At 40.9% G+C, this 26637-nt stretch overlaps 1 protein-coding gene across 2 annotated transcripts in view; it reads left to right on the top strand.

Annotated features, from left to right (window-relative positions):
- KSR2 (kinase suppressor of ras 2) overlaps window positions 1-9694 on the top strand; it is an 887084-nt gene extending 877390 nt beyond the window's left edge. The window contains exons 19-20 of one of the 2 annotated variants that reach the window (XM_073560006.1): window positions 7158-7291; window positions 7637-9694. In XM_073560006.1, coding sequence (XP_073416107.1) covers window positions 7158-7291; window positions 7637-7643 — 141 coding nt within the window. In that variant the 3' untranslated portion in view covers window positions 7644-9694. Of the gene's footprint in view, window positions 1-7157; window positions 7296-7636 lie in introns of those variants that run through there. The other variant, XM_073560082.1, reaches the window with a different exon arrangement.
- Window positions 9695-26637: the final 16943 nt, after the last annotated feature.

Raw genomic sequence — 26637 nt, forward strand, 5'->3', positions numbered from 1 at the left:
CCCTTCTGGACATTCCTTTAAGGTTCAGCTTTGTAACCATACTGCCCTAGGAAACAAAACACTTTGCCTTCATGGACGCTGTTCGGAGGTTCGTGGGAATAACGCCGCCCGATCAGAAGTTGGCCTAATTTATGGTGGGAAGTCCGACGGTATATGATTGTCTTCAATTTCAGATTTTTACTGTTTTTTGGTATTTCACATTTTTATTCCAGCCTTTCTTGACTTCATAAGGGCATGACATGCCTATATCTGTGTCTCCTCCTTTTACTCCTCCACCTCTTTTCTATATGTAGTTGCCCTTTTCAATATGTTATTTGTGTCTTCTGAGCATTTTGTCTGCTTTGGGACACCTTTTAAGGTGTTTTGTAATTGTTTTCTATGTGTTTGTATGTGTTTGTGTTTGCCTGCCATTGTTTTCAATGGTGTTCGACAAACATTCGACGAACTTGCCTCGTGTTCAACGAACCCAAACGAACTGGAACACTAGCGGGGTGGCTCAACACTACTCCTGAATATATAGACGTACATTTTTAATGTTTAAACTATGCTATATAAACCTGGCATCTGGTGACACTGTACTCTTTCTGCCAGGAAGTCCTCCACCCACCACTCTAAGTGTATCATCATTGACACCTGGAACATTGTCCCACATGTGTTATTATTTCTTGCAGATCTTATTGTTATATTGTGGTGTGATCCATCCTGAGTGTGTGACAGTCTGTGGGTTACTCCTGCAATTTAGATGTACATTTAAAAATTACCCCAACACTAGTGTATACAGCTCTACGCTTGTGATACATTACCCCTTTACTGCTTTTTATATTCTGGTATAATCCAAAATGGCCAAGTGAGAGTTATTTTCTGACTGTGGAAATAAATACTGAGATTGTCAACAATGACCCCTACACTGTCTACAGCTGCACTCTTCAGATCCATTACCGTTTTACGGTTTTTTATATTGTGTTGTAATCCATACTGAGCCTGAGAGCGTCTGTGTCTGCCTCCTGAAATATCTACGGAGATTTAGAATGCTTACACTATACTATATATACCTGCTATCTGATGATACTGTACACTTTTTCTACTTTTTATTTTCTTGTCTAATCCATACTGAGCCTGTGAGCGTCTCTGTGTGACTGATGATATATATAGGGAGATTGACAATCCTCCTTTGACTGTATAGAGCTGTACGCTTCTGATACAGTACCATATATCTGATGTTATTTTGGGTTCATGTTCTGCAACATTTTGAAGTTTGGTGGAAGAGGCCGTGGATGTGGGTGTGGGGGGGCCAGCTGGTGCTAATGGTGGTGGTGCATCTGCTGGTAGTGGCAAAAGCACAATAGCAGCTAAGGCAAGAGGTGTTGAGCCTGCGTCATGGTCTGGCTCCGGAACGCCTGGAAGGCTACCTTTTCTGGGAGCAGGTTAACCGCTTTTAAAGCTGGAGCATCAGGAACTGGTTTTGGCTTACATTGCCGAAACAGACTCCAGCAAATATGCCCTCCTCTTCTGAAGTTTCAAAAAATGCAAGCACTGAGTCGTCAAGTGCTGGCTCCTGGTCAGGAAGAACCCCTTTCCTTGTGTCCTTCACCCCCACCAAAAGTGAATAATGCAGCAGGCCACACTTCACATTAGTCCATGTAGCTCTTTCTGTCATACCATGCCTGGGTTATCAAGTCAAATCGTGAATTCCCCAGTCCAAGATGAATCTGACATGGAGTGTGGGTGGCCAGCCAGGGCAGTGGGGTTAATCGGTACCGGGCCGGTGTCTCAGAGGGATGCGTCACTTTGGTGGTGATGACCCGTTCCGTGGCCCTGGGTGTCCATGCAAAGGGGTGAATAACGTTTATAGGTGAATGATACGTGACGCCACCTGTGGTTTCTGATCAGATTGACCCACACTGAAGTGTTGCTTCTCCGAGACAGATGTGGTGCAGCTAAGATGTAGAAGCCCTGTACAGGTAGGGCCATAGTTGCAGGGCAGATGAAAGAGTTGGTAGATGGTGTGCACTGCAGGATGTAGCAGGCGCAGAAGAAAGATGACAGACACAGTCATGCAGTTCCTTTACCTGTACTTGGTAAGTGCCATCCAGGACCCAGAGTACAGATGGAGAAGGAGTTGGTCAGCCTGGAAGCAAATTTGGAATTCTCTCTCTGCAGATAGGTAGTGTGGCCTCCGTTCTAGCGCTTATCTGAAGTACTCGTAGTACTGAGTTCACTGAAGTTCGCCCTGTTGACTCTCTTTTGGAACTTTCTCGTATGGCAGGCAGCCATAGCCTTTTCCTTCTGGCTCACACACTTCGCTGCCGGGGCCTCCGAGCCTTAGTTGGGAACAGAGCATTTACAGCTGCTACTTCCTCCGGTTTCTGCTGCAGGACCATCAGTGTCCCTACAAACTCGGAGACCGGAATCCGGACCATGCGCTCCAGCTAGGAGTGAGCCTTAACTCTGCTCATCCTCCAGCTCCCCTTCTCACGTCCACACACTTCCTCTTCCCTTCACAGACTGCGTCAGGTTCAGAGGTCTCCCTGCTGGCCTGGAGTGGGAACTGTGTTGTGTGTTGGTTTAACTGCTAGAGAGATCCTTCGTTGCTCCCAAGCATGACTTCACACTCCCTAGGAGGAAGGTAATGCCACTGTGGCGACCGTACTCCTGTGGGCACCACAAGTGCACTGATGCCCAGCCACTGCTATATGATTCTGCTGGTACATTGACCCAGACCACTACATTCCTTTCGCACTCTACACAGCCAGAATCTGACCCTGATGAAACTCAAGTTCCCCTTCCCGCATACTATACCACCTTACACAGTGACAAAGAGGAAGGTACAGATGAAAGTGCAGGTTCCTTGAGCGGGGGGGGGGCATACTCATGGGCGACGGCACTGGCACAGGGCCCCTCATAGTACGCAAAAATGTCTCTGCCGGTGGGACGGCCCTCCACCCGCCGTCCGACACACCGCCGTACTATGAGGGGCCCTGTGCCAGTGCCATCGCCAACGAGTGGGCCCCCCCACTTGCTCAGGATCACAGCACTTGTAAAGTTGAAATACTTACCTCTCCCTGCTCCACCGCCGTGACGTCTTCCGCGTTTCCTAACAGTGACATTCTGGTCAGAGAGCACGATGACATCACGTCTGTATGCCCTCTGCCTAAACAGTCCAAGTGCAGTGAGATGAAAGATGGGGACGACGAGGAGTCCAGACTAGTACAGGGATTCCCTAGCGAGGAGACTTATTCAATTGTTTTCAATGTTGGGACAGCTATTTTTGGGAAGCACTATGCTCTGGAGAATGATATAAGAGGCCCACCATACACTGGAGCATTCCAAAGGTGGACATCAGACACTGGAGCAGCATTTAGAGGGCCCATTATGCACTGGAGCATTAGAAATGGGGCCCATTATATACGGAGCATTATTTGGCCCCATAACACAGTGAAGCTTCATCCATGGGGACCATCATATACTGTAGCATTATGTGGAGCTCATCATATACTGTTTCAAACATTATATAATAAGAAAGAAAAAATGCCAGCTTACCCGGTTGGTTCAAAAGATAAGCTGCTATACTGTATAGGCTCTCAGCAACTGATAAATGACAGGAGCTCTTGCCAACAATAATTGCGAAAAGGATATAAATCCAGAGAGCCAAGTTTGAAGTACTTAAAAAATCTTTTTCTTTATTTCAAACGTAGATTAAAAATATTTATCCATAGCAGCGTATTATAGATGTAGGCAGAAATAGGAAAAATTACTGCTGTAAAACGCACGGCAAGACGCGTTTCGGCTAGACCTTTATCATTGCCAATGATTGGCAATGATAAAGATCTAGCTGAAACGCGTCTTGCCGTGCGCTTTACAGCAGTAATTTTTCCTATTTCTGCCTACATCTATAATACGCTGCTATGGATAAATATTTTTAATCTACGTTTGAAATAAAGAAAAAGATTTTTTAAGTACTTCAAACTTGGCTCGCTGGATTTATCTCCTTTTCTCAAAACATTATATGGGACCAATGATTCTGTATGGAGAAATATATGGGCCTCATTACTCTGTATAGCGCACTATGCGGTGGCCATAATACTGTATGGAGTAATATACTGTCCGTTTTTGGAGCTATTGGAGAATTTAAAATGGATATCAGTCATGAGATGTAAGAAGTGAAGTATTTTTCATTGTACTATACCGCTATTTCTCTGCCATATCAGAGGATCATGAATTGTGGCATGTGTTACAAGAGCCCAGTGACACTCTTTGGCCCAGGGCCCATGAAAATTTGGAGCCAGCCCTACCCCCCCCACAACTTTAGCCAAATAACCCCCAGTTTTCAATGCCTAACTGTTGTGAGCTCATTTTCGGGTTTGCCTCTGGCTTCTGGTGAGGGTTATGGAGCTGGCTGTGCTGACAGAGGAGTAGTGAGTTCTCTATCTGGACTCCCTCTGTTGGTGAGGGGAGGTAATGAAGCTGATCTAAATGGCAGAGACTGGCCACCTGAGGAAGAGGACTGCGATTGGACATCAGGAGTTTCTGATTGGATTTAAGGCAGCCGACTCCCTAGTTTCTTGCTGGTGATTTTTCCTGACTGTGGCTCCTGGTTTCCAGTTTGGTTCCTGCCTTCCTAAAGCTAAGTTTTCCCTGCTATTGTTCATATGAGTTTTTGTCTGGTTTGCTTAGTTTTTGTGTTTAGCCAGCCCTGGCTGGGAATGGGCTGAATCCCCATTTTGTCTCTGATCAGTTGATCTCTTTTGCTCTGTCTTCAGAATATACCTGAGTGCTGATATAGTGATTTGAAGACTAGCGACTTCAGGGCCTTTTTCTATCAGGCGTGTTGGACATTCTTTTTGGCAAGGTTTTTTGCATGATTGCAGACAGCAGCTTTTCTTTCCTGTCCTTTCTAGTTAGCGAGGGCCCCATCGTTTGCTCAGCCTATCTTTCTACCTGTGTCTGTGTTTTCATCTTGTTTCACCGACAATACATGTTGGGGGCTGTCTATTGCTTTGGGGTCTGCTCTGGGGCAGTTTAGATTTTCCCTTTCTTTCTTTAGGCTTATTTAGTTCTCCGGCCGCGACGAGGCATCTAGGACCACCGTAGACACGCTCCACGGCTACTTCTAGTTGTTGTGGATAGGATCAGGGGTCTGCAATCCGCTAGTTACCAACCTCTCCGGTTTTCTGGGCTTAGCTTGCTTTTTGTTTTTTCCTCCTCGGTGACTCATTCTTAACACCTAACTATTATTATAAAGTAAATTAAGGTTGACAAGCTTAAGTAATAAGAATAGATGTTTTTGGCATTAAAATGGGCACTGTAGGTGTGTTTCCTGTCCTCCACTCCCTTTCGACCTTGGTTCCCCATTGACTTGCATTGTGTTTCGTGTTTCAGTCGGCCTTCGACTTTTCACGATAATCGGCCGATTTCATGAAACCCGACAAGGCAAAGTCTCACATCTCTAGCGGCAAGCAATAATCAGATACTTAGCTTAAAAAGACATTTATCTGAACACCAGTAATAGTTGAGTTGAGTCTTCCCACGAGTACCTGTAACAATAAAGATGAGAGTGCAATAGCACCAGGATTCAGAGGACTGAGTGATTAAATAAATGCTAGTAGTTGAATGGAAGTCATGAGTAGCCAAAGATAATTTAGGCATCAGGCTGGAGTATGAGCTTAGTGGAAAATAAAGTAACTCTTAAGACAAGCATGCAGTTGCTCTGAGTAATGCAATTTCAATTTTTAAACCGCACATAGCCAAGGACATGTTTGCCAAGCCACCATAGTAACTGTGAGCAGGTACGTGGGATGCCGCGACGGACAGGAGGCAGAGCAAGGCTTAACAGGTTTAATAACAGGGGAACACTCCACGCAGGGATGCAAAGGGTAAAACAGGGGATTAAACAGTTCAAAAGGTAAAGGATATGGTGAGTGGGAGGACAACAATTCAAATAACGGCAGTTTTGATGAAATTCAGTGGTTCCTCAAACTGTAACTCCTGCTGGGAACTTAATAGCGCCGGCAACGGTTGGCATAGTGTCTTTTCCAGGAAGGTCCTATGGACAACAATGTCTAGTCTTCTGGCAGCAATGGTCATTCTCCGGTACCTTCCGCTGAGCCTAGTCCATATACTGCAGTGGCTGACAAGGGTACGAGCCACAGTCCTTTACGAGCCCAACGTGGCTCTGCAAATATACACTGGTGAAGTAGGGTGCAAGTGTCTGGGCAAATATTCGCTGGTAACGTCAGGGTGCAAGTGTCAGTCCCGCATATGGTCCCTCCTATGTGGCACGTGTACTGTACTGACGGACACTTAGCGTGCAGCGCCTTTCTCTCTGGTAGTCACTGGCACACTGCACCGTCTCTCTGTAGTCACTGGACACACTACACGACTCTTTCTCTCTGGTCCCCGCTGTTGGCGACGGGGCTGCTGCACGGACGCTGACCTGCGTAATGCTGGTGCTCCCAAGACGGAGCACTTCTCTCACTGGCTGCTGGGCAAACCTGGCTCTGCACTCTCTGCAGCGGTCCCTCTCACTGGATTGCTGCTGGGCACACTGCTCCCCTCAGCGCAAGGGCCCCCTTCAGATGGTGGGGCCCTGCTGCAGCTACGGTACTCCTTGGTGAGGGGGGAAGCGTAGAGCACCGCTTGCCTGTCTGTGCGCTGCCCTCCGTTCACGCCAAACTCCTCTGCTTCGTGTGCTTTTTCCTTTTGTCCCCCCGCTGCTGCATGCGCTTTCCCTCCGTCTCTCCTCACTCCCCCCTCCATCAGCAGGAAGTTCCGCCTCGCTAGGGCTTCCCTCAGGCAACAGGGGAAGGTCCAGCACACTCAGACTTCCCCCCATGAACAGGGAATGCAGCCCTTTTAGTTCCGGACCCGTAGTCCTGTCGTCCCCCTTACATAACCATGGACTACTACATACAAAGGCGGCCATAGTAGAAGGAAATAACAGAGAGATAAAGAAAGGGGTGCAGGATCTCCTATTATTTCAATGTGCAGTATGTTGGAGAATCAGATCAAGTCTCTGCCCCATCTGTAGCTGAGTTCGGGGAAAACGAAATTAGAAATTAAGTCTGCAAAACTACTAATACATGCAGATTACTCCATGTTGATCCATGTTGTTCTTATGCTCCATGAAAAATTAAAAAAATATTTGTTTATAATTTTAGGACATCTTGCTTTTCTGCTGGGCCTATGAGCAGGAAGAAAGGCCAAGTTTCACCAAACTGGTGGAGATGCTGGAAAAACTGCCAAAGCGGAACAGACGCCTCTCTCATCCAGGTCACTTTTGGAAGTCAGCTGAGTGAGTACACCAAATTGGTGACTTCTTTCTATGTAATAATTTGTTTGAAGAAGATGTAAATGATTTGAATTCTTAATGGTATAATGGTTTACCTGTTATAACGATAAGGGAATCATTTTAAGTACAATTGATGACATTATCTGATATATTATGGAAAAGTGATTCACTAAAGATGATCCTGCCTCCCAAATATTTCAACATTTTATATATTTGACCATAATCTATTATACTAGTTATTACATAGGAAGATATTATAATGGTGTACACTATATAAAATTGCTTAGTTTTGACCCTGTTATTACTGTATAATGCATATTTTTTCCATTATTTTCTTTTTCTTTTTAGGCTGTGACAAATATCTTGTGTTGTGCATTGGCATCTTAGTTCCCCCTTTTCTACATCTGCCTTCTCCCTGTCCCAAGCACTACTGTTCTCCTCCTCAAGCTTTGGAAAATCTGAAGGTGGAAGAATCTGTAGAAAAGACAGTGAAAGCTGAGGACAATTGGAGCCTTGCACTCTTACATGACAACAAGCCATGGGCTATCCCATCTGATTTCACCTGCCTGTAGGTTGGATTGTTTCAGTGAGAAGTTCTAACTTTCTCAGAGACTGGAGTGCTAGAAGGAGATTAGAAGATATGTTTTTGGCCAGAGCTGTTAAGATTCTTGGTGGTCATTATATGCGCTGTATCGTTGTGAGGGCCAGTTGTGCACATAACTCTAAACTGACCCTGAATATGCACCTCCAATATGCTAGAAACTGCTGCAGAACTCTGGGATTTCACAGTCCTGTGGCCTTCTCTAGCAGTTAATGTACGCTGGGGAAAATTTCTTGACTTTACCTAGAATAAATTGTCTCACATTTGTCCTACCCACTCTAAGGAAGGCAAACGAAGCGCCAATTTTATTTTTTTAACATGTTTTTTTTGATGATCGAAACTGTTTTGGAAAGTATGAAGATCCTCTACAGTTTTACACTGATCAATCTGGCTGATTGATGTGAGATTGTACATTAGTGACTGGATTGGTTGAAAGATAGATGTCCTTTATTTGTGTCTAATTTGTACTCTTTGTTAGGTTACTGGCAGCATGCTGCTTTTCCCGTGAAGTACAGGGGGCACGTTTACAGAGAAAATAACCTTCCAATTCTGAATCCATGAATACTGTGTTTGACCTCCCCAGGATTCATTTTAATGACATTACACTTATGTGTACAATTTTACCCAACCATAGAAACTAAACAGACAGTTTAAATGGTCTAATTGGAACCATTTAGCGAATCATTTTAGATTGATCCTTGTTATTCATTGTATTTTCTTTAACTTACTGCTAATGATTGAGCCATGTTCACACCTTGTATTGACTTCTACTAAGATGTGACATAATTCAAGTTTGTGAAAGTTCACAAGGCATTTTTTGTTAGTGTTGCATGATTTAACACAAAATATTCTGGCTAAACTGTTAATATTGTATCTTTTTTTAGTTGAAACATAAGCCATTATAATCCTGCATAGTGATATCATTGAAGGCAATCTCTTCCTATGTTTTAGATTGTTTGGGATAGTCCAAAAAAAGTGATTATTTACTTCAGTCCTTCTCTTGAGTAGACTTTCATAGTTCATGTCCAACTACACTCTAGTGTTAAGCCTTAAATGCATTACACTAATTTCGACAAAACGCTCCCATATTGATGAGTTCAGCCAACAGTCTATTGTGTATGGGGACCCCAAATGATTGTCAGGGAAGTTAAAACATCTAACATGTCATATTTTGGACTGTCTATTCTTTTGTTTATCCGGAGATAAGACATGTCTGGGGACTGCTCTATCATAGAAAACGCAGGAGTGCTTTGTTGAACGAGCACTCCTGTGTATATGAGAGCCTGCCAGGAGGGCTGCTGGCACAATGATTACTTGTTCTATCGTTCAGCTAGCATGTAAATGATGGCCTTTATTTACACAAGAAGCTAATTAACTTCCTATGTTTGGTATTCATCAGTTGGTGGTATCTGTCATTGTTACATGCAAGCACAATGCACCTGGTTTGAATATTCCCAGTGCTAGATGTTAAAAGACCTGAAGATGTGTGTGTGTGGTGGCTTTGTGGTTAACACTATTCCCTGGCAATTTTGGGGTCCTAGATATCAATCTGATAGAGAGCCAGCTCAGATGGGCGTATTTCACTGTCCATATAAAGACCTTAATGTCCAGATTGACCGTGGACATCTTGACCAGAAATTACAGCCTCATAGGTCATATGGACCAAAAATAGATGAAAATCTGATACATTATGCTAGTAAGTCGCAGGAACCTCTGTATAGCACTTGGTAATATGTTAATACCATGTAAACAAGAGGAAAATAAGCTAAAAAAATGTAGTTATGACAGTCAGGTAAGTATAGTTTAAGTATCTTGAGCTAGAAGCCTTTTCTGGTCTGAGGGCCAATTTGTCAAATTAAATCAATTCCAAGGACCTTAAAGGGGTTGTCCATTATTGGACAGCCACAGCTTAATCTATTCAGGACTCCAATTAAAATAAGAGCAGTGTATACTTACCTCCTTCAGTGGTGTCATTACATTGATGTTGGTGCTGTTTTTCCCCAAATATGACGTGACTTCTTGTGTCAGGTGCAGTCTGTAGTCAATGAGCAGTTGCTTTTTGGCTGCAGCTCATCAATGTTCAGTTAGGGCTGACGGCCACTCTGATGTAATAGTGAAGGCTGCAGTTAATGAGCGTTCGCTCATTGACTGCAGTCTGCACCTGACACAACTCGCATCACGCTCCAGGTACGTTTGCACCGATATCACTGGAACAGTGCCACTAAAGAAGTGAGTATACATTGCTTTTACTATAATTGGGGCCCTGAATTGATTAAGCTGAGGTTGTCCTGTTGTTTACAGCCCTTTTAATAAATCCTAAAGCTGTATTATAATCTGGGATATGTAATGAATATTGTATTTAAGCGTCATAAATATCAGATTTGTACAAGTTACAATTCCAAGACTCTCATCCATCACGAAAATAATGAGTCATCTTTTCCCTTACTCACATTGTAGAGTGGAAGAGATCATACATGGTTTCTCTACTATAGTTATTGTGAATTACTAAAAGGTGTTTCAGTTATCCAGTGAAACTACATTGAAGAGAACCTGATTCATGTATGGCCATGTCTCCGCATCATCTACTCCAGTGTTTACCAAACTCCAACACATCATGTTTTCAGTATTTCTCTACTATTGCACAGGTGATGCAATTATTATCAAGACATCAGAATTTGCCACAGGTTCTCTCCTCTCTGAAGTGCTAAGGAAATCCCAAAAACCTGATCTGCTGGGGGCCGTGAGAACTATAGTTTGGGAAACACTGATTTACTCCTTTCTGGAGTACTACACAAGAGTCAGTAGACCCTCATTATAACAGTATTTTGGAGTTCCAGAGAAAGGCACATAGTGAGCTATAGGTACTTATCTGTCCTTCCTCTGCACTACACGCCACTAATCTTCTCTCTTGCAAGGAATATAGATGGCAGTGACCAAATGGTTGGTGACTGCTTAGAATGACATTGTGGGTCACATGTAGCCCCTAGACCACAAGTTGTACACCTCTGTTTTTGAACCTATAGTGCAAAAAAGTTATGATAATTGTTCTCTCCTACACACCAACAAACTACACACACAATGTATTTGAAGTTTATTTATCACAATAACACAGGTCTGCAAAGGTAAAATTGTTTTAAAAGAAAGAGTTGATTTATATATACTTTCAATCGCTGAACTCAGTAAAAATATCGAAAAAATTCCATTGCATACAGATTTTTCACAAACACTGACTCCATTTTTCTTGCTCTATTGCACCTGACTTTGATCCCTTTGCGTGACCTTTGGTAGATGATTTTGGTGACATTAGATTGGTTAGAAATTATTGGATGATGTGCCGCGATTGGCTGCTGTGGGCAGAGAAGATTTTCTTAACCCAGCTTAAAAAGAGTGTGTCGGTGTCTATAGTATGGAATCAAAGCACATCTATCATTTTACCTCAGTAGTATAAGAAATGAAATGTAATTGGTTGTTATGGGCAGTAAAGACAGATTTTTTTTTTTTTAGTCACAGTTCATAACACTGTGGTGATGTCCATAGCAACCAGAACACAGCTTTCATTTTACCTCAGCAGTATAAGTACTGAAAGCTGCACTGTGATTGGTTACTATGAGGAGCAAAGGCAGATTTTCTTCTAGACCGGGTTCGTAAGAGCGTGCTATTGTGCTTACCATGATTCATTTCAGCATTTAGTGGTTGTGGTGGATTAAACTTCTGTTTCTAACAACATGATTGAAATGGCTACAAATGAATGTCAAATGTTTTATAGTGAAAAAACAACAAAGAAACATTACGGACTTAATTTGAAATGTGTATTTTGCACACTTTGGTGTAAAACTAGGTTGTGGATTTCACATGTATTGTGTTCTGTTTGTGTAGAAGAACTACGAAAATGGTCTAAAGGTAAGAAAGAGAGATTTAATTTTGGTGTGCCAATGATCTGGAGAGAACCACAAAATCATGTGACTGCTACTTTTGTACGTGCAATGTGAAGAGATTCAACCTTAAAAATAAGGAGCAAATTATATACCCTAACCTTCAGTCAGCAATTCACTCTGTGCCTCACGGTCCAGGAATACATGTCTTTCACCTCCGGAGAAACTTGAAGATACAACTGATTCAGAAGACTCAGAACATGAAGACTAGGATGCTGACGAAGACTTTCATTCTAGTCCCATCGAGCCACAGATTTTTTCCCAGCTCAAATTAAATGATTTAGTCAGGGACTTGGACCTTCGTAAACATTCTGCAGAACTTTTAGGCTCTAGACTAAAGGAAAAGAACCTGATAGCTCCCGATGCCTGCTTTTCATGGTACCGAAGCAGAAGTGGAATTCTTTCCATACTTGTCTCAAGTCGGTGCTCTAGTGTATTGCAGTGATGTTCCTGAGCTCCAGAAATTTTTTTACAATGTGTACAATGTGAGCGAGAGGAGACTTTATTGATTCGTCCAAAAAAGTCTGAAAGCTGTGTTACTTCACAATGACAGCAAGTATGCTTCAATGCCTGTAGGGCATGCTATGCACTTGAAGGAAAGCTATGAGAATTTAGACTTTATTCTCAGGAAACTTAACTACAACGATCAAGGATGGTTAATATGTGGTGATCTGAAAGTTCTGTCTTTGTACCTTGGGTAGCACAAGGTAGCTGTGCATTTTATGTGAATGGGACTCATCACTGAAGCCAAAAAGTTGACGAGAACACCTTTCATCCTGGACTCAAGAATGTAGTTGCAGAAAGGTTAGTTGATCTCACTAAATTTGTCCTTCCACCGCTCTACATTAAGCTTGGACTGATGAAGCAGTTTGTGAAAGCTCTACGGAAAGGAAAGACTTTTAAATACCTACGTACAAAGTTTCAGGGACTGTCCAAAGGAAAACTGAAGGAAGGCATTTTTGTGGGTCCGAATATTTGGAAACTTATGAATGATGATGTGTTTGATTCTTTTAAAGAAGTCGTGAAGAAATTTCTGGGTAACAACAAAGATCCAAAATGTAAGTCCATCATGGAGAACATGTTGAAACGTTTCAAAGCCTTAGGTTGTCTGATGAATTTGAAGTGACATTTTTTACATTCCAATTTGGAGAACTTTCCTGAAAACCTTGGTGCTGTTAACAAGGAGCAAGGAGAAAGATTTCATCTGAATATCAAGGAGATGTAACGACAGTACTAAGGTAGATGGAGCGTGAACATGATGGGTGACTACTGTTGATTGCATCACAGAGAAGATCCGCAGGCCTTCTATAAGAAGAAAAATGGTATCAAGAGAAGCTTTGAAGAAAAAATTAAAAGGTGCAAGAATTAATTTCCAATAAAGTTGCAGAATGAATGTTCAATAAATTTTTATATGTTTTTTCTTGTTCATCTCGCTTGTACATAATTTCATGCATGTTTTGTGCAAAATCCATACCTGATGGTTAAAAATAGAAGTGTTTTTTTAAATCAGGGCATAAAAAAAGATAAGAATCGACTAGTCATTGGATTTGAAAAAAAAAAACAACAAATTTTGCATACCTGTGTAATTAAAAGCACATAGAGAATGGCTGAAATAGAGAATTATAATAATAATAATCTTTATTTTTATATATAGCGCTAACATATTCCGCAGCGCTTTACAGTTGATATTATCTTTAGGAATATTTTTTCTTGAGATATTTAGGGGAAAAAAGTGATGATTAAAGGACTTGGATCATATTAAATGTAAAGTTAGACTATTCTGTAGGTTTAGGAATTTGAAATAATATCAGAAAGCATTTCTAAGCACATAAATAAGACACATTCTCATAGGCATAAAAATGCTAATATTCTTTTGTTGCATTCTGTTGCAATTTTTTTAAAAAAAAGCTGTTTATTTCAAGCCAGCTGCTTATACTAGGGGAAGAAAACAGAAATGAGATATAGGCAAAATATAAAAGGACTTGAAAGTGAACAACAAGGCATTTAATACAAGATAGAGAATAGTGAAGCATAGAATAAGTATAACATAGTTTAGTGACAAAGTTCGGGGTTTTTCCTGAACTGACTGTATAATTGAGCAATTATTATTGTATCTATGTGTACAACGGACCCTTACAACTGAACTGAATTCAGCTTCATTTCTTTTAAGTAGCCCCTCATACTTTAATTTAACCCCTTTCCGATGTTGGGCATAAGCTTACGCCGATGTCAGACTCCCTCCCTTTGATGTGGGCTCCGGCGGTGAGACCACATCTTTCCCGGGACATGTCAGCTGTTTTGAACAGCTAAGAGAAGGCTACCTGTAATCATGTGCACACTCACCAAGTTTATAAATAAAAAATATGAAATTTTATTGGACACAAAACAGAAACAAGCACAAAAAAATAAATAAAAACAATTAAAAGTTGTTAAACTGAGGTAGCCCAGGACCCAAAAATGCCCCATAATGAATCAAATAAATAAGTGCATAAAGTGCATACAGTGTGAATCCACAAATATCATGTAAATATGAAGCAAGAAATAAATTTTCAATAAAGTTTGACTATATGGACCATTGCACAGAAACAAAAGCTAATGGTGATTATCCTGCAGCATGAACTAAAAAAGAGACAGCCAGTTAACAAAACACGAAAATAACGTGTGACCATTCATTTAAGAATAACCAGAAAATAACGTGGCTGCTCTTAAAGAAAGATATAGGACATACGCGGGCATAAAGTATAATATAGCCAATATGCAATATGAAGAAATCCCACAAAGTGTCCAAAAAGAGCACATACGCCAGAGTTACCTACATGTGTATAGCACCTGGAAGACAAGAACCCTCAGAATGCCCCTTAAATGTGAGGCAATAGAGGAGAACTGGGCACAATTGCCAGGGCAAACTTGGTAATAAATGTATCCAGTGGCTTGGGGACTGACCCTACACATATTGTAGCATCTAGCGCAGCTTCGTCAGGGGAAGTACAGCTTGCTTTGCTATAATGCATGTAATTACTCACCAGTGTGGTGAGCGTTGGCTCCGTGCAAGCAGGAAGGAGATGGGGAGTCATGTGATCGAGGTAAGGTCACATGGTGCAGAGGAGGCGGGTGGATGTCTCCGGCTGATGAGTAACCAGTACACATGCATGGAGACATACAGGAAAGTAAAGGAGTATGTGTATTGACAGCATGAGCGCAACTCCCGGAAGCTCGAAGTAAAGAGTGATGGTTAGTGAAAGAGAATGGGAAAGAAATAATATAATGTAAAGAACTTGAATGAAAAAAGAAGACGGAATTTAAATGAAAATAGAAATAAAAAATAAAAAAAATGCGTTATGGATGAAAAGTACCCGTACAGGTCTTTGGGTCCATGAAAAACAGATAAAAAAAAGAACACGGATAAGGCCCTTTTACATTTAGCGATGCACCAGCGATCCAACCAGCGATCCGACCCGGTCAGGATCGCTGGTGCATCGCTAAATGATCGCTAGTGAGCTTTCATACAGAAAGATCTCACAGCGATGCAGCAGCGACGCAGCGCACGATACTTACCATTCACACACAGCGATCCTGCGTCCTCCCGCCCGCGTCCAGCGTCGCTCGTCATCACAGCAGGAAGTCTCAGCAGGAAGCGCCCGACGAGAAATGGAGCCGGACATTCTCGCGCGATCAGCGATGGACAGCGGGGGAGCCGGTCGTTGGTAAGTATCACACATAGCGATATCACTAGCAATATCGCTATAACGTCACAAAACCAGTGACGTTTTAGCGATATTGCTAGCGATATCGCTTAGTGTAAAACCCCCTATAGTCTCAGTGTATCAACTGTGTGCCCTCCATGATTAACATTGAAATGGATAGGAGAGGCTTTGTAATCACTAAACAAACACTACTAACAGACTGATCCAAAACACTAATGACACTCCGACCATTTTTTGCATGCAAAAACAAACACATGTCTTAATGAGGTTTTAGTCTATTTTTTAGAGTGTACAGAGATCATAGTAAGCTTAGCTTAGTCTGGTTAGAGCCTTGCTGGGATCAGTGTGAAGCTATATATATATATATATATATATATATATATATATATATATATATATATATGTAGAACGATACTGTGCACTAAATGGTGCAACATCATAGACCCTTTCCATAATATTATGGATACATGTATTTTTCTGATACACGGACAAATTTCATTGACATCTAATCTTGTACGATAAAAACCCTGGGCGTGCTTGAGCAGAAAGCATTTTACTAACTGGGCTAATTATATGCAAAGGCTTAGACTAAGAATTAATTGGTCAAATGGACTAAAAACTGCTCTGTTAATAAAAAAAAAGTATTATTTCCTCATACTTCAAAATCTGCAATTTTTTCCTGTATGAAAGCTCTCCGCTTTTAAAAAATTTGTATTTATTCATTGGAAAAGTTTTACATAAAATTCAATCCTAATAAATTTCAAATTGACACAGCTATTGATAAAAACAAAGAAATTTCTCATACAAGATTAAATCTACAAGGGAATTTAACAGGTACCAGCTAAAGAGAAGTCTTCTACAATGATTAACAAACTAACCATTCATGAACACTAGATTTTAATGCATATAATGTTGACATGTTGGACACAATAGTAAAAAAAAATATTTAATCTAATTTGTCCCTTTACCTACATGTCCCTTTACCTAATTTCCATATCTCATATATACACAAGGAAATTAACACTTGCCCCAATTAGCCATATACCTATGTACCTACTTACAAGTTGTAGTATACGAATCCCGATTATGTGGCTAAAGCCCCCGTTACACACTGCGATATCGCTAGCAATATCGCTGTAAAGTCACCGATTTTGTGACGTAGCAGCGATATTGTTAGCGATATCGCTACATGTGATACTTACCTTCGACCGGCTCCCCCGCTGCTCATCGCTGGTCGCGCGAGAAGGTCCTGGATCATTTCTCGTCGGGCGCTTCCTGCGGCGCCGACGAGCGACGCGTGGATGCGGGCGGGAAGACGTCAGGATCGCCACCTCTGACAGGTAAGTAGCGACCCCCGACCCCAGCGATGTCGCTGGTGAGATCTGCCTGTGTGGCAGCTCACTAGCGACCACTTAGCGATGCACCAGCGATCCATATCCTTGTCGGGATCGCTGGTGCATCGCTAAGTGTAACGGTACCCTTATCCTTGTATAGGTCCATAATTTACCTGTAGGAGACTCTCATTTTATGTCTGGTGGTTTTGCTTGGCATTTTGCTTCTATGTGATAATACTGTAGCTGTTTGATATACTCCCATAGAGAGTCCATGTACAGGGTGAATCTTATCTTAAGGTACTGTAACTAAATTATGGGAAACAACTTCTGTAATCATAGTAAAATTATACAAACCCCATGCAGATGTTGCCATGGTGGTTGCTAATTTCGATTAAAGGTCGTGTCCTAAATCCTATCAATATTCCATATTAGGCAACATAGATGTTATAGAAATATGTCTGTTTCTATAGACTACTACTTATTATTCGGACAAAATTCATAATCATCTGTTAGCGTGGATTTTCCCAGAAAATTCAATTTGCAGAGAAATTATTTTCTGTGATTGTAGTGTCCCTTATTATGCTCTGGGCCTCTCCAGACAAGAAAGTATGCATATTATAAATGTAAAATGTGAAAATTGATTAAAATACTTATACTCAACCACTCCGCCACCACTCCATCCCCTCCCGCTGTTCCCTGCCAACATCTTTTGTCTGGTGTTCACCCTAGGCATGGGCTTTGGGCCAAATTCGGTAAAATTTGAGTAGACAACTATATTCTATCAACTATATATGGAACCGGATTCCTGGCAGTCAGCTAATAACTGAGACCACTTGGTTTAGAGAAGATATTGATGATCCTTAGCGCTCCCTGTAAGGTTGGTGTATACTGTATATTTTGGTGCAAGTAGAAAAAGGTGGGACCCTGGTTAAGAGAAGACATTGCTACTCAGAATACCCACTTAATGGACTTTTTAGATTGCCTTTTAATGCACTAAAGATGTTCCTGCTTCATTCACTTCCGAATGATTTATTAGCATTTTAGGCTGTCATAAATTTTCTCCAACACGACCCGTTAGTAAATGTTTTGCTCTTGAATTTCCCACTTAATTTTCTCTGGTAATTACTTAGGTTGCACAAATAAGCTGATGGCTACTGCTTTTGACCATCATTTAGTTTATGTACCTGAAGTGGTTGATATATTAAATTAAACAAAGAACACAGGAGCAGAGCACGTTGTGCTTTGTGGAACGAGTGTTTGATAGTGTGCTTGATAACATTTGATGACAGCAGGCTGGCAAATATGTTATAAATGTACTTCACTTTGTAGCCTAGAGCATAAGAAAATGAGCTGCCCTTTTCTTTTCATTTACTTAATAATCTCGGTTGTGTGCCTAACCATTTTTCTGCCTGAGTCAGCCAGTGACATGGCCCTTCCTGAACGCCAGTAAATATAGGTACATGTACGTGTTTAGTGCAACACACTTCAAGACTATGGCAACTGGAAACAGAGCTGTAAATGAAAACTTCAGGTCTGTTTGATACAGCTATAAATTAATGCAGTATATCTGCTTAGTTAGCAGAACCGAATGGTGTAGATTTAGGGCAACCCTCCTTTAAAGGGATTCTGTAACCAGGTTTTCTGCTACCTAATCTGAGAGTAGCATGATATAAGGACAGCGATCCTGATTTAAGCAATGTATTACTTAATGGTCTGCTTAGTGTATTTTTTTTAGCATACTATATGACTTTTTGGCCTGCTGCCAGATAGTCCAACCCCACCCTCACCACTGATTGGCAGCTTCCTTCCTATGCATAGCTTACACAGAAAGATACCAATCAGTGGTGCGGGCGGGGTTTTACACAGCTCAGCATTCAGATAACTGCTAGATCTGCAAGAGATAAAACAGTTCTTAATCAAAACTTTCAAGGTTTTGTGCCCCTACATTAAGCTGCAAATAAAGTAGTGAAAATGGAGAAACAAGAAGTGCAAAACAGGGTCTTAACTGGGAACAAAAGGGTATGAAAAGTTTAAGAAATTTTAAAAGTTTAAAAAATGAAGAAATGCGCTCACCTGATAGAATTGTGATAGTCACAACCCCTATAGAAAGCATGTGAAGATTGCTGCAGGATCACCAATAGGATCTGATGCAATTGAATGTGGAATGCCAAAGATCCAAAGTGCGATCAAAGACAAAGATGAGGTATCAATGTGGTTTAATTTGTCAAAACATTTCAGGGTTTCTTCATCATGACAGAACCATTATTATGGTTATTAAGGTTTTGCCTGATGAAGAGGTTTGAAAACCTTGAAACGCGTGAACCACCACATTCCTCATATAACTGCATCCTACATTATGCTGCTCTTAGACGGGGTAGCAAAAACCTGGTGACAGAATCCCTTTAGATGGAATTATTATGCTATTTAATTCTGTCCTATAAGTACTGTTTATTGAAGAAAAAAAAAAAGAGAATGGAAAACTAAAGGTCGTCGCAACAACATAAAAGTAAAAATTCAATAGTGTAGGTCCTAGGAAAATATTACAGTTTTAATCATAATTATCTAGAAATGCGAAGTGAGGATTCCACGATTCCATGATATTGACCAAACCAATTGTTATCGTCATTTAACATACTGTACATTTTAATCGTGCTCTGACTGTCTACACTGACTGACCGTGCCTGAAATAAGAATAATGACTTATACCGTGAATAGTTTGATAGTTTTCAGCAAGGAATCAAATCTGTCAGTCTGATCGGTAGACAGCTTGTCATAGAGCAGGAGAAAATGAAGAGATACATGTTCCATATTCTGGCATTTAAATCAGACAGTATGTTCTGTGTACAGGTTTAATGTAAATCCCTAGCAATCTGACATACTTAGAATTGGTTTATCCCTTTTGTGTATTTCAAAGAAAGGGTCATGTAAAGAAGTACTCCCATGAAGTTTTATTTTTTTTACTATTATACTCACCTAGCGCCACTTTCTCTGGGATCCAGTGCCGTTCTGCTCCTCTTCTCAGTGACGTCACATGACTTCAGACTCTCTGGCTTACTCTAGGCTCTCTGTGTGAGCAAGAAGTCTCTTTTACAATGTAAGGATATGGCGCCTTGTTCTGATGCTCCATTTAGTTTGTTCATTACACTTCCGTGTCATGCAGAGCGCTCTATGACATGGATACTGAAGAGTGATGACGTCTCTGAGAAGAGGAGCAGAACAGCACTGGATCCAAGAGAGGGCAGCAGTGGGTGAGTATATTAACACACATACACAAAACTACATACACCTACACAGAGCTTTAGTAAAAAATAAAACTTCATGAGAGTGCTTCTTTAAAGTACTTTCTTCCATATAGTAGACGGCCTTTCCATGCTACATGTGCAAATTTTATGCTTTTCAGACGCAAGACGTTAAGGACTGAAGCACACTAAAGAATGTTGAAAATGGGAATATTACGATAAAAACAAAATGATTGCAAGATTTTGTAGTTTGATCATTTAGAGGCAGATTGAGGGAGACATTATTTGCAAAAAAAAATGACATTTAGTTTCCCTGAGCTTAAATAATACAGTTCCAGAAGGGACCCTTCTTATTTGTGTGATCATTGTACGTCGATAGAGAGAAACCTCTTTATACACATAGACATGTACAGCTGTCCAGGCATAAAACTCAACATAAAGCTCAATTTTATTTTTTCAGAAATTCAAAACACTGATGGCTTGCAGTCACAAAATGCTACATTATTAAGACAGATTTCTCCATCCAATCCACAGTACGGTACTTTTTATGCCTTGTGTTACTTTCACCGTTATTTTCACTTGAATTATCTCAGCTGGGGAGCAGTTCAGTAACTTAATTTGTTCCTCCAGCTAAGAAGCGTTCTCACACAGTGGTACACTACCCATCGTGCGGCTTATTGGTGTTTGTTCAAATGAAATAAATCTTCTCGTTCCTCTGCTGAAAACTGTAAATGCCAATTAATGTGTCTCTCACTTAAATACTTCGGAGGCAGTCCTCTTTTTTATGGTGCCATGAGTAGCTGAGATGTTCTATTTTTAAAAAGAAGACCCTAAAATTGTCTTGAAACTGGATTTTGATTTTCAGTCAAATGTTCAAATATTCCAAATATATCTTCAAATCCAAACGTATTATCAGATTATGAGAGTTCTTAAATAGATTGAAGCCTATAGGTTCACCAAATAGAATCAAATCATAAGTTAATTAGGCCATGACTACATTGAAACGCTGTGTGGGCATGGACATTTCAATTACAATTATTAAGCTACAGTACAACTGCAGTCCAGAGGACTAATTTTAATTTTAAAGAGACTCTGTCAGCACAGAATGACTGTTCAAACCAAGTATAGGTGCTCAATGCACCATGGCTGGTCAAATCATTTATATACACCTTCCCACCTGCTTGTTTTCCCTCTATCTCCATCTCTCTCTTCTTTGATTGACAGCTGTGACTTACTAGAGAAAACAAGCAGATGGGAAGGTGTATATAAATGGTTGGCCCTGCCATGATGCACCAAGTGTCTAGTTTGAACATTCATTCTGTGCTGACAGAGTCCCTTTAAACAACTTAGTACACCCCCTTGGACTGCAGCTGTCACTCAGTAGTTAATGTGTCTCAAAAAACATTCTTGTAGCCAGAGACTAATTGCTAATGCATACTGTAAGAGCTGAATGTATGGAGTCTGTATGGCAATAAACAAAATCCAAGTAAGATGGTCCACCGGTCTCCAGGGGCCGCTGTACAGGTTCTCTTCGGCAGTCATATTTATGGAAATATTCTCCCCTAAAAGTACATTTATCATTCAAGGAAGCATAGCAAAACATCTTATGTTAGATTGGTACCAATCCTAAACAGAAAAAACTTACATATGATTGAGAGCATATGGAGGTACAATAGGGTCCTCGTGCACCTCCGAGGAAGCCTTACTGCAGCTCCGAACCAATTGGATTCATAATACAGCCATGTGCATGAATCCATAGATTAGGGTTTTACCAAAAATGGTTTCCATCCACAGGATGACTGCCTCTTCAGCATGTACAGGTATAATAGCATTTTGCATATTTTTACATTATGAGTGATGCTGTTCCTTTTTTTGTCAGGTTTCTGCTAGATGAATTTTGGTGTGATTTATTTTGTTTCCAGATAAATTGGTTTGCAATATTGTGGTGCAAGCTGAATATTAGTAACCGTGCAGTCATGAAAGAACAATGAAATAGACTGTGATACTAAATTAAACTATCGGGGGAGGGCAGGATAGGTTGGAAGGGGGTCTTGTTCTGTAAATTTTGTACAGAAAACATTTCTAACATTTTCTACACTTTCAAAAAGTATTTATAATTTTACGCTGAATGTCAAACTGCAGAAAACGCTCTACAGATGGGAGCTAGTTAAATATAAGGATATGGTCAAAGCTCAATGTATCTCTGGCCTGCAACAGAGCTGCCTTGTGCTACGCCAGTGCATTGATCTTAAAATGTGTTTCTTTTCCTCCTACCCACCTGTGTTTTCTCATGCAGTGTTTCGTAAAAAGTGCCGCCGTCTTCTATTACTTACGCCAATAAAGAATTTGAAAGGGATTGCATCAAACCTTACACTGACCATGGCCTTTTTTTCCTCACCTGTTTCTCTGTATATTCGTCTCTTACACAATCACATTCTGGAAAATGTTATTGTGGTTTTTAAGCTTTAGACATTACAAAATGATTAATTTATGTGTTGTATTGTAGGGTGGGAGAGAGAAATTTATAAGATGCACTTTTTTCCCTCAAATTTGGGGGGGAGATGGGGGTGTGTCTTCTAATTCGAATATATCTCACCAGCTGCAGTTAATCGGGGTCCCAGGGTCCCTGCTGGTGGAGGCAGGAGCAAGGCAATGCTGTGAGCCTCGGCCTGGGAGTGGTATTTGAAGGTGCGACGCTGCGGTTGTTCGCTGGCGCGGGGACTTTGCCAACATTTTATTAAAGCCCAGATCCCCACGCCCTTCCATGGTGTACATTGCAGTGGACTCGGAAATTAGCCAACAGGGACAGCGCATGCGCAAATGGAGATCTCAACGGTGAGATTTCGGGAGATGAGATCTTGGCCCTGAGATCTCCATCTGCACATGTGTCACCCCTGATCCACCACAATATAAACCATGGAGCTGGAGCCCCAGCGCCAATGAACACTCTCAGCGGAGCACTTCCAAATACTTCTTCCTCTCATCCTGTGGTTCCGCAACATCGTCCCACTCCTGCCTCCTGGGACCCCTCTCTACTGCAACCGCCACCCACAGTAAGCAATAAGATGCATGGATTATAAGAAGCATCACCATTCTATTAAAAAAATTTATTTCCTATTTTTCTTTGCAAAATTTGGGTTGCGTCTTATAATCCGCAAAATACGGTACATTTCTTCATGGCAACTGTATACTGAGGACAGTGACTGCTTTTAGCAGGGTGATGTGCTCTGCAACACTGCAAAAAAGATAAATGCTATGGGTAACATAATAAAGAGTTCAAGGCATGCAAATTCCCCAAGTCTCAATATAATTGATGTGTTATGTGCTGGAAAATGAAGTCCAATTACTGGATTCCCTACTATGCAAGTTCCAGGACCTGCTGCTAATGCCTCACAATTAAATACTACAGGACATTTCCAGAGATCTTGTGGACTCCATTCAAGACAAGAGGTATTGTGTGCACCCTCCCAAATCTATATACAGTGCCATGTAAAAGTTTAGGCACCCTGGTCAAAATTACTGTAATTGTGAACAGTTAAGCAAGTTGAAGATAAAATTATCTCTAAAAGACCTAAAGTTAAAAATTACACATTTCCATTGTATTTTAGGCAAAAAAATATTGTTTTTTGTTTACATTTTAAAAATTACAAAAAGGAAAATGGGCCGATGCAAAAGTTTGGGTAGTACCCAGTATCACCCCATTTTGAAAGTATCACAGCTAGTTAAAACTATTGTGCTTTTTTATCAAGTTCACATACACATGTTAAGAGGACCTTTTAGAAGATTTTTCATATCGAATTAGATACACAATGTAATAAAAACTGCAGATCAGAGTAAAACTTTTCTTTTTAATTTTGCCTCTCTGTTGTGGCGGTGTTAGCAATCAAAGTATTTGGCACATAATGAGTTAACTTTTTTAATGCAATACACCATAACTTAGAACAGGTTTCTCAGTATATGAAATGTAATAATATTATTATTATTATTATTTATTGTTATAGCGCCATTTATTCCATGGCGCTTTACATGTGAGGAGGGGTATACATAAAAACAAGTACAATAATCTTAAACAATACAAGTCATAACTGGTACAGGAGGAGAGAGGACCCTGCCCGCGAGGGCTCACAATCTTCAAGGGATGGGTGATAATACAGTAGGCGAGGGTAGAGCTGGTCGTGCAGCGGTTTGGTCGATCGGTGGTTACTGCAGGTTATAGGCTTGTCGGAAGAGGTGGGTCTTCAGGCTCTTTTTGAAGGTTTCGATGGTAGGTGAGAGTCTGATATGTTGTGGTAGAGAGTTCCAGAGTAGGGGTGAATACAGCTCTGATCTCTTGGTGTAACCTGCTGCATGTGTCAGTGTGGCGGAAGGGGCAGCACAGCTTAATTTATATGTGTCATATTACAGGAAAGATGTATATCTTTGTACCGTGTTAGCCAGTGGATAGAAAAATATTCAGGATTGAGAGTCCTCAGTAGTTGATACCTTTTAATGGCTAACTGAAAAGATGGTAATACATTGCAAGCTTTCGAGACTACTCAGGTCTCTTCATCAGGCTAGACTAATACAAAATCTGAAGTCACATATTTATGCACAATACAGCCTAGAAAAAATGCAATAGATAAGACAAGTGACGTGAAGCAGAACTATCAATATGGGAGAGGAAGAAACATAAATATAAACATTGGACCAGTTCATAGATAAGGAAGCAAACAGGCAACTTATGGACACATGTTACTATAGAAAATTGGAGTCGGATCCTACACAGGACTATTACAAGGAACTAAACAAGTTGGTTTCTTGTCTGCCTGACCAGTCCATAAGAGCTGGCGATGACCTGATACCAGAGACTCCAAGAATAGGGACATTCTACATGCTTCCCAAAATCCACAAATCTGGAAATCCAGGAAGACCAATTATTTCATGTGTGGGCACCCTCACTGAGCAGGTATCTGGATGGGTAGAGGGTATTCTTAAACCACTGGTGAAGGATACATCCAGCTACATTCAGGACACAACTGACCTATTGAATAAACTAGCAGCAATAGGTCCTCTACCAGAAGGAACCATCCTGGCCACCATGGATGTGGAATCTTTGTACTCTAATATCCCACACCAAGATGGTTTACATGCCTGCAAATTCTTCATGGAAAACACAGGGACTGATGCTGATGCTGTGGTGAAACTTATAAAATTCATCCTCACCCACAATTACTTTGAATTTGACAACAGGATCTATCTACAGGAGACTGGCACAGCTATGGGAAGTAAAATGGCTCCACAGTATGCAAATCTTTTCATGGCCAAGCTTGAAAGCGATTTTTTGTCCTCATGCCCCATCAGGCCCCTGGCCTACTACCGCTTCATTGATATATATTTTAATCATCTGGACGGAGTCTGAGCAACAGCTAAAGACGTTCCACGAACAGTTCAATCAATTTCATCCCACCATCAATTTAACACTCAACTACTCCAGTACCGAGATTAATTTTTTGGACACCATCATTAAGCTAAAAAACAATGAAATAGAGACATCCCTGTATCAGAAGCCAATCGACCGTCCAACATACCTTAAATGGGACAGTTTCCATCCAAAACACATAAAGAACTCTATTATCTATAGCCAAGCCATCAGATACAATCGTATATGTTCCAACCCCATGGACAGAGACAAACACCTTGGTCGCCTCAAAAAGACCTTTTTGAATCAGGGTTACCATCCAAGAACAATTGAAAACCAAATTACAAGAGCCACCAGATTGTCAAGGAATCACCTGCTACATTACAAAGCTAAAGAAGAAAATAACCGAGTGCCTCTAGTAGTCACCTACTACCCAAATCTGGAGGTGCTAAGGGGAGCTGCACGGAAATTACAACCTTTACTACAAAAAGATGCCCGATTAAAATCCATTTTTCCAGACCCCCCACTGCTGTGTTTTAGGCAGCCCCCAAATTTAAGAAGCATCATTGTCAGAAGCTCCCTGTCCTCTCCAACAGCTGCAGGAACCTTTCCTTGCAACCAGAAAAAATGTAAAACCTGTCCATTTATAAAGACCACGGACAAGATAAAGATCCCCAACTCACATCAGGACTACAAGATCCCAGGTACTTTCACCTGCATTACATCTAATGTGGTGTACTTAATTATTTGTACTAAATGTCCAACTGGCGGTCTGTATGTGGGGGAGACAGGGCAAAAGCTTAGAACAAGGATGAATGCTCATCGTCACACAATAAGAGAAAAAAGAATGGATCTACCTGTGGCAAAACATTTCTGTATCCCTGATCACAGCAGCATGGATATGAAATTACTGGTATTGAAAGGTAACTTCACATCTCAGAGAGAGACGAGTTTGGGAGTACAAATTTATGACGAACTTTGACACTCTCAGTGCTGGAATGAATGTGTCGCATGGATTTATGTCTTTTTACATCAATTAAGGAATTTCCTTTTAAAACCTTGCGGGGCAACACAGAACTAGACCCCAATCAGAGGACCATAAAACATCCAGACTCCTTATCTATGAACTGGTCCAATGTTT

Source organism: Dendrobates tinctorius, unplaced genomic scaffold (assembly GCF_039654945.1).
Source record: "Dendrobates tinctorius isolate UK_male_01 unplaced genomic scaffold, ASM3965494v1 ptg000003l, whole genome shotgun sequence".
Lineage (NCBI taxonomy): Eukaryota > Metazoa > Chordata > Amphibia > Anura > Dendrobatidae > Dendrobates > Dendrobates tinctorius.